General features: G+C 45.8%; 1 protein-coding gene across 1 annotated transcript in view; it reads right to left on the reverse strand.

Annotated features, from left to right (window-relative positions):
* The window catches only part of lamb2l (laminin, beta 2-like), a 66,979-nt gene that overhangs the window by 33,390 nt on the left and 23,589 nt on the right, over positions 1–10,000 (reverse strand). Inside the window, exon 3 of the mRNA XM_083656950.1 lies at positions 1,721–1,890. Coding sequence (XP_083513076.1) covers positions 1,721–1,890 — 170 coding nt within the window. The remainder of the gene's footprint in view (positions 1–1,720; positions 1,891–10,000) is intronic.

Consider the following 10,000-nt stretch of genomic DNA (forward strand, 5'->3'; position numbering starts at 1 on the left):
ACAACCGGACGCCATCTTGGATATAGGAGAATACAGTCACATGATGCAGTCACGTGATGAAATGAGGTGAGATGAATGGGATGACAGGGATCACACCCTCTCTCCTCCACGAAACTCAAACGATGGTCACTTGTTGTCCATTGTGGACGGCCTGACCTGGCGTGGACTTGGGTCTGAAAATCAGGTGGCAAAATTGTGTGTATATCAGCTTAAAGGTCGTGCCAGTGTGTCACCAGCCCGAGAGAGAGAGGGAGAGAGAGAGAGAGAGAGAGAGAGAGGGAGTGAGAGAGGGAGATGGAGAGAGAGAGAGAGAGCGGGAGAGAGAGAGAGAGAGAGAGAGAGAGAGAGAGAGAGAGAGAGAGAGAGAGGGAGAGAGAGAGAGAGAGAGGGAGAGAGAGAGAGAGGTTGGAAAGCACCGGGAAATGGTGACAGGAAAGAAAGAGAAAGAGAAAGAGGCTTGGCAGAGAGGAAAGGGTAAAAAGGAGGGACTGCAAGGTAGCGTTTGAGAGGGACAGAAAAACAGAGAGGGGGAGAGAGAGAGAGAGGGAGAGAGAGAGAGAGAGAGGGAGGGGGAGAGAGAGAGAGAGAGAGAGAGAGAGGGGTGGGGTGGGGTGGGGGGCGGGAGGTTTGGGTCGTCCTGTTGTGTGTTCACCTGGGGCCTGGCACTGAAAGGACTGGGGGGGGGGGGGGAGGGGGGCTTGCTCATGGAAACCATGCTACAAACAGACAGACACACTAATGAAGATGGAAGAGTGGAGATAGAGGGATGAAGATGGATGAATGGATGAAAGAGAGAGAGAACAAACAAACCCTCCCTTTCCCCCCCTCCCTTAACTACAGGATGCCATGCATGGTGAGGGGCGGGGCCAGGCGGTGAGAGATGGAGCAGGTAGGAAAACTGAGCATGTTGAACATAAGCAGTGGATAGGCGGTGACGCAGTGGTAGCGCTGTCGCCTCACAGCTAGAAGGTCCTGGGTTCGATTCCCACCTGGGACGCCGTGAGCGCTGAAGGAGTGCGTGTCCTCGAGTGCCCACCGCCCGGGTGGGGTCGTCAAAAGGGCCTTTCTGTGTGGAGTTTGCATGTTCTCCCCGTGCCCCCTGGGGGTTTCCTTCATATAGGAACCCCCCACCAAAAACATGCAATATCCTGGTGGCTGAAGTGGTGCCCTCTTCTGGTCATTCGGGTGCGCCTGTTCGGAGGGAGGGGAACTGGTTGGAAATAGCGTGATCCTCCCACGTGCTATGTCCTACCGGTGAAGCTTCCCCTGTCAGGTGAAAAGAAGCAGCTGGCTACTGCCCAGGAAGCATGGAGCCAGTTTCGGCTCTCCCCAGATCGGCAGAGGGTGGAGCAGCAACCAGGATAAATAAATTAAATTAGCACTAATGGGGGATAAAAATGGGATAAAAAAATTGACAACTGGGGTCAAATCAATGCCCATGAAAGTAAATAACGCAACCTTAGGAGGTAACAGGTAGCGTTATAAAGGGACAGAAAGACAGCTGTAGAGAACAGAGATAGTAAAAATGTGTACTAAGCTGCTGTATTTGAGTTTAGATTCCATGGAGAAGGACACGTTTATTTTCTAATCTAATCAGGTTTGGTTCAGCAGATGTGGCGGAAAACCTATTTTCTGGTCAACTGGCTGCCACGGCTGACTGTCGCCATCTTTAATCCTAATCTCAATGTCCCCTCTTTGTGTGTGTAGTACGTGTTCTGACCTGCAGGTGGCTGACGATGCAGTAGTGCTCCGGCCCGTGCAGGCCACAGGTGGAGGTGGCGGACAGGTTGACGGCTCGGCCAATCAGAAGGTTTCCTGTGGCCGGGTAACAGCTTCCCTCCGTGCAGCCGTGAGGGGCTGACGGCAACTCCTGTCCAAACACGCCCACAGCTGCACGTGGTGGGAGGGAAGGGAGAGAGAGAGAGAGAGAGAGGAGAGACAAAGTTCAAAGGTCATATAGACACTGATCATTTGATCCATTTTGATCATAGTATCCTGTTTAGAAGAGCCTACATTAGTGTCCTCTAGAGAGAGAGTGGCGTCAGCGGAGGACCAAAATGCGAGACTCGTTAGCCAATGAACAGCCAGGAATGGGTCTCGCGCTACTTTTGCATGCTAAAATAAAGCTGATAATGTACAATTTGATTCAAGAAAAAAAAAAACTTTCAAAGTACAACAAACTGTCCATTTTGCTGCAACTCGACAGTGCTGCTTAATCCAGGACCTTACTTCCTGGAACTCTTGAGAGTAAAAAACTGGTCCATTGGAGTGAATGGAGATGCTGCGACTCTTCTTAGACGGCTCTGGCCTACATCATATCTCTGAATGTTCTATAGGTGGAAATATACTGTTTCCATGTGGGATCTTGGTTGAAGAAAACAATGAAAGAGATGTTAAGAGATGTATGCACTTGAAGTTGATGTGGGTGAGTATTTAGTGCAGGGGTTCCCAACCTTTTTTGGCTTGTGACCCTATTTTGATGTCACAAAAATCTAAGGACCCGAGACATTCAAATTCCGGTAGACCGTCGATAATATCATCAGTGACATCGTCAGTGATGTCACAAAATGCTTCTTTTCCCCTGCAGAACTCTGACTATAATCTGAGAATTCTGGCTTTAATCTGAGAATTCTGACTTTATTCTCAGAATCCTGATTTATAGTTATAATCTCAAAGATTTTCATCAAAAAATAGTCACTCACAATGTTGATTGAGGCTATGGTCCATTGATGGAAGCCTTTGCAGTATATAGTGACATTATGTGACATTAGTAATGTCACATAATGCAGCACTCTTTGGCTCTCACCTGCAATTACCACCCATCGCCATAGGTGTCACCCAAGAGAACAAAACTGAAATCTTAGAGATTATCACTTTACATTAGGGGTGTCACGATACACTCAGTTCACGATACGATACACGATATTGGGTTCACGATAACGATACGCTAACTTGAGTAATTTCACCATTTTCATCCTCCATGTCTGTAACGTCCCTCGTCTGTTCAAACAAAGCAATGAAAAGGAGAGCGAGCATGCAATCAGATGCAGATCAGTGCCACCATGTTCAGCTTATTTTTCTCACGATATGAGATTTCATCTGAACGATACGTATTGTCACGTTTTGATAGCGCGATATATCGTGGGACGATATATTGTGACATCCCTACTTTACATTATATTACGTCATTTGGCAGACGCTTTTATCCAAAGCGACTTACAATAACACATTTTTGTCAGCAATAGAGCAATCAACTATGCAAGACAGTCTATGACAGCTACAACTTCTGAAGGAATAGTGGTAAAGTTTAGTTTAGTTAGTTGTTTTTGTTTTTCTTTCTTTTTTTAGGAGAGAGAGAGAGAGAGAGAGAGAGAGATGTTAGTTCAAGAAGGGCCCAGATGGAGCCTGAAAAGGTATGTTTTAAGTTTTTGCCGAAAGATTGGCAGTGAAGCGGCCGTCCTGACAAAGTCATTGACTTTAAAGTTAAAAAAATAAAAAAAATAAAAAAAATAAAAAAAATCGCAAGTGACCCTAGGTCATCTTCGGTCATCTTGTGTGTGGTGTAAAAAAAGAAAAAAAAAAAAAAAAAAGTTTTTTTAAAGAAATTTCAGGCGACCCTATTTGAATTCCAGGCGACCCCACTGCGACCCCACTTAGGGTCGCGACCCTGAGGTTGGGAACCACTGATTTAGTGTTTGGCACCTTTACCTCTGCCCTCAGGATCCTGCAGCTGTAAACCCAGAGTCTCTGGTTACCCAACTACCTCACTAGACACGTCTGGCTCCACAGATGCGTGATGATGGTAGATTACACAGCAGAATATGCTGTCGAAAAGGCTCAATATAAAGACCAGGACCACATTAGCAGTGACTGTGGTCCCTAATGGGTTTTTGGCCCCGTTCCCTCACTCCCTGTCCCTCACCCATGTAAACACTCTCTCCACATCACTGACTCTGAATAGGCCTCAAGGCCTCATCAGGGATACAGGGGGAGAACGAGAGAATGCGGGGGAGAGAGAGAGAGAGAGAGACCTAAAGTGAAAGTGAGTGAGAGTGCGCACAAACGAAGTTGAGACTGCCACACCAAACACTCCATTTACACCTGGTTTTTAAATGTGACCTGTATCCGGATACGTTCTCGGGAAGTCACCTGGATAAGGAAAAATACTTGTTAACGCAGGGGTTCCCAACCTGTTTAGGCTCGTGACCCTACTTTGACGTCGCAAAAATCTAGGGACCCGCGACGTTCAAATTCCGGTACACCATCGATAATGTCGTCAGTGATATCGCCAGTGATGTGACATCACTGGCGATGTATGCTTCTGACTTTAATCTGAGAATTCTGACTTTACTCTCAGAATCCTGATTTAAAGTGATAATCTCAAAGATTTTCATCTAAATAAAAATCAATCAAATTAAGAGTCACTCACAATGTTGATTGAGGCTATGGTCCATTGATGGAAGCCTTTGCAGTAGTGACACTAGTAATGTCACATAATGTTTGGATGTCACCTGCAATTACCACTCATCGCCATAGGTGTCACCCAAGAGAACAAAGCTGAAATCTTAGAGATTATCACTTTAAACTCAGAACTAAAAGGGGAAAAAAACAAGTGACCCTAATCATCTTCGGTAGTATTAAAATGTCTCTGCTGTAATTTATTTTATTTGAATTCCAGGCGACTCTATTTGAATTCCAGGCGACCCCACTTAGGGTTGCAACCCTAAGGTTGGGAACCAGTGACCACTGTGTTAATGCAAGGCGTAGGGGAGAGTGGGGTGAGTTGTGCCAGTGGGGAAGTTGTGCCACCCCTTGTATCTAGAAAACCATAGAAGAAATTGGTCATCTGACCACACATTTTTGAAGAGGCATCCATTTTACTCACTCTGCAAAGAAGGGAGGCAGATGGCACAAGAGCTAAGCACATTTAAGTTCAAAAAACTGTTTTTTGCCTCTCAAAGTAAATTTTTTATGATCAAGGTTTATTGATTGTTGTGTCTGAACAATTATAGACAAGCTTGAAAACATTTCACACATGTGTTAGTGTTTTAGTAAGCTACAATATGAGGCTATACTGTTAGCATGATGTTAGCTCCAAAACCAGCTACTGTATATGATACAAGTTTGTTAAAATGGTGGGGATGGGGTGATTTGTGCCAAAAGGCCTGGGTTAAGTTGTGCCAGTGCAGTTGCAGTTGATTTAGTGAAATTTTATTTCATTTTGTTCTTAAATGTTTAAATAGACCTTGTTGAAGAATATTGCAGTATTGGCAAGTGTAGCCTGGCTCTGTGATAGTTGATTTTGTTCATTTTGAACATAATTTTTATTTCTGAAAATGTTAAATATGTAGGTCAACTGCTGCTACCGTTTAGCCTTGTTTAACCCTGTTATAGTACACTGGACTTTAGTGTTATCTTTATTTTGTCTTGCTTTGATATAGCATTACAGTATATGAGATGAAAATGTTCTGTTTTACTTCAGTAATCAATGGCACAATTTACCCCAACGTATTCTCTCCAAAGGCACAACTTACCCCGCACCGGGGGCAAGTTGTGCCAAGAGACCACTTTTTTAAGAATAGCCATATTTTTTTAACAGTTTATTTAAGATCCAAAGGGAGTGTTCCCAGTGGTGCACAACATCCTGAAATATATTTACATATTGTAGTTGGAGGCATTACTGTCATGCCCTCACTTTAAAAACACCTCAAGTAAAAAGTGGCACAACTCACCCCACTCTCCCCTAAACGCATCCTGATCAGGATGTGATCTTCCTGACCACATCTGGAGGTAGTCTGGCTCACATTGTGTTCAGATCTCGTTCACCCCGTTTACACCTGCTTTTTGAAATGCGACCATCATCCCGATAACGTATCCGGATGCAGGTCGCATTTGAAAAACCAGGTGTAAATGGGGTGAAAGGGGTCCGGCGAGAGCCCACCACAAGCTGGTATAAGGAGGAGGCAGTGGATCTGGATAGAGAGTTAGGGGATGGGAGATGGCAACAGAGATGTCTGAGGGCCTCAGATCTATCAAACACAACAACAGAGCGTTCAGCATGTCGAGGCACGACGGCCCGAGACATGGAAGGTGTGAGATGGAATCATAAGCATCCTGTTAGCAAAGCTGTTTATCTGCATTAAGCAGACAGCCCCCGCAACGCCGCCCGGAGGACCCCATAACTATGATTTATGTAACACCCCAGACATTTTAATAAGCCCTGGATTTATAAAGGCGCACTCTCTGACATTATGTTACAATATGATTACTATGATTCGACGCGAATATCGGCATGGTTAGGAAGGCTTAATTGCGGTAATATTGTTTCAAAATGTTCTATGATACATACGGTAGGTTAATGTGGGAGGTGTTTAAGATTGAATGGGGAAGTCAACGGAGCGTGTCTTTTTCAGAGACGCCCTGCTTCAGACAGTTACACTCACGCCTGGCTGGCTGGCTGGGAGCTGCCCAGCAGCACAACCACTGGAGCAACATGGCGAGGTGTCTGGCTCAAGGGCGCACGGAAGGTTGAGGGAGGAGGAGAGAGCATAACTCATTCACTTTCCCCCCTCTCAGATCTTCACAGAGGGACTTGAACCAGCAAGCTTCTCTAACCTTTAGGCTACAGCTGGGGTTCCCAACCTTTTTTGTCTTATTCATTGTGTTTCCTCTCATAGAGGAGTAAAAAAAAAACAGAACAGATTCACATTTAAGACGCTGGAATCAGAGCATATTTTCCTCTTTTCTCTCTCTCCCTCAAACCCATTAATGGATTGTTAAAATAGTTGCACATTAATTTAATAGTCAACAACTAATTGATTAATCAATTAATGTTGCAGCTCTAAAAAACAAACCCTATGAAAGTCTCATAAGAACTTATCCTTGCTTTGGTTTGTTTACAATTCGTGGAACATGGTTTAATGTCAAATCTACTCGCCAATAAGGCCACAAGATCAGTCCAGTTCAGACTGCCTACCAAAACCCTTGTAAAGCCTGCCCTTCAGCACTGTATTCCTGGGTAACACACACACACACACACACACACACACACACACACACACACACACATGGATACACACACACTCACGCACACGCACACACACACACACACACACACACACACACACACACACACACACATGGATACACACACACTCACGCACACGCACACTCTCACACACACTCTCTCTCTCACACACACACACACACACACACACACACACACACACACACACACACACACATACACACACACACACACACACACAGAACAGTGATCTTATACTGACTTGGCACCCGTTCAAGTGAAAGATTGAACAGAGGCAGATTTTCTGAATTCCTGTGAGGGATTAACAACGGTGGGCTGATGGTTAGCGAGTCTCTCTGTACTGATCAACCTGCCAGTGGAAGTTTACGGTACTGCACTCTCAGCCTCTAACAATGCACGACCACACAGTAATGTATTGATCAACCTGCCGGTGGAAGTTTACTGTACTGCACGCTCAGCCTGCAACACTGCATGACCACACAGTAATGTACTGATCAATCTGCCAGTGGAGGTTTACAGTACTGCACGCTCAGCCTGCAACACTGCATGACCACACAGTAATGTACTGATGCCAGTGGAAGTTTACAGTACTGCACGCTCAGCCTGCAACACTGCATGACCACACAGTAATGTACTGATCAACCTGCCAATGGAGGTTTACGGTACTGCACGCTCAGCCTGCAACACTGCATGACCACACAGTAATGTACTGATCAACCTGCCAATGGAGGTTTACGGTACTGCACGCTCAGCCTGCAACACTGCATGACCAGACAGTAATGTACTGATCAACCTGCCAGTGGAAGTTTACGGTACTGCACGCTCAGCCTGCAACACTGCCTGACCACACAGTAATGTACTGATCAACCTGCCAGTGGAAGTTGACGGTACTGCACGCTCAGCCTGCAACACTGCCTGACCACGCAGTAATGTACTGATCAGCCTGCCAGTGGAAGTTTACGGTACTGCACCCTCAGCCTGCAAAACACTGCATGACCACACAATAAGCCTTAAGACACACACTCAAGCATGTCGGCAGGTGCACACATGCACAACAACTGGGAGAGATGGTTAACCCATGGACTGTAGATTGAGACCGGACACGCCCTGACCAAACAGTAACGACAAGACAACAGTACTGTAATACTAAATCTAAAGGAACTAATGCGCATCAGATGTTGCACATGATTTCATGCGGGCACAGAAAAGAATGAGTCCCTTTTATTGATAATAGATTTTAGGAAAATGTTTTGAGAAAAATGTATACCGTATCTGCCAAGGGGGGTATGTTCGTTAAAAGTGAAGCCAATGCGGAAGTGCCTTAAAGGGATAGTTCAGTTTTTTTTTACGTGGGGTATATGAGGTACTTGCATACAGTCAGTGTACTATGTAGTGTAGAATGCAGCCGCCGCGGGTTCATTTTGGAAAAACGGAGCCCGGGCCGCTTCAGGGACGTAGAGCTGTTTGCCGAGTGTGAAGGGGGTCCATGAGAAAAACAGGTCGCCCCAAAAAACCAAGATGGCGACGGTGGAAATGCCCAAACCAATGGGTGACATCACGGTCGCGCCATCTATATTTATTATAGGGTCTTTGGAATCTGCCCGCAGGTCTACTAACACCTTTGTTAGAGTTGAGGGGGAAACACACACTGGTCCCACTCCCTACTCAAACAGCCCCTCCAAGCAGCACACAGACACTGAACTGTAGTTTCACCTGACCTCACTTTACAGGTATGACATTACAACATAGGTTCACACCCTGGTCAAATAACCTCCCCTGGATTAGACACCACGAAATGCATGGAAACTCAATCACTGCCGTGCACATACACGACAGCTGTGTATTTGGCTTTGGATCGAAACAGACAATGGGAAATCCAGCCGCGTCCTTTCCGTGTGTGTGTAACTGCATTCCCACTGGTTTTGTAAATTCATTACCAAAGAGCTGTTGGATCGTTTCTGTCGCTGCTCCGACCATCTGTGCACGGACAGCTCCATAAGAGCAACTCTGATGCAATGAAGTCACAGAAACATCCCCTAGTAGGCTAAGATCGATGCCTCTTGGAAGGCTAACTTTCATTCTTTGTCATCCTGTGAAATGTTTTTGAACTGCCGTTTTCACCATTTCAAATAGCAGAGATGGGGAAATCAATCAACACGTTGAGATGATTTTGTTATCTTCTTCCCGGCATGATGTCGAGGAGAAGATATCGCCAGGGGAGAAAAACGTTTAACAAACCACATAATCTCTGGGACGTGCAGTGCAAAGACCCCACAACACAAAGTACCAAAGAAATGAGGATCTTGTCACCACTTAAAATTAATTTGTATGCTGCTTTGTAATTAAGCCACCATAGGAATCCGGATCTGCCGATCTGGTATGAATGACATTCGCTCCTGTTAATTACGACTGTATTTCTCGAGGCACGCACCACCTTATCGTCATAATTAACCCTCTCAGGTTTAATGAGCGGGGCGATGTTTTTCAAATGGACCACACACACACACACACACACACAGACGCAGACATGCACATGTAGCTATAGCTACTGTAGCGTTAGCGTCAAAGTCTCGCTGTCAAAAGCCTTTCTCCAATCTGTCAGGCAAACCACTGGTGTTTGTCTTGATAATTACAAGGCAAGGCACACACACCTACACGCACACACACTCAGCTACACCGACACACACACACGCGCACACACACACACACACACCTACACCGACACACACACACGCGCGCGCGCGCACACACACTCCAGTGAAGAAACTCATTCTTCTAAAGATGCTTTCGACATCTGAGACGTGACGCCGGCGTCCCCCCGGCTTGTGGGAAACGTATCCTTTACCTGCTCCTCGCCTGTCCCGACTAGCACGGAGAATGCCAGAATGTGTGCGTCCGCATGTGTGTAACGTGTCGTGTATTTAGTGCAGTCAGTTGTGCATGAGGTCGCAC

Source organism: Poromitra crassiceps, assembly GCF_964638095.1.
Source record: "Poromitra crassiceps genome assembly, chromosome: 20".
NCBI lineage: Eukaryota > Metazoa > Chordata > Actinopteri > Beryciformes > Melamphaidae > Poromitra > Poromitra crassiceps.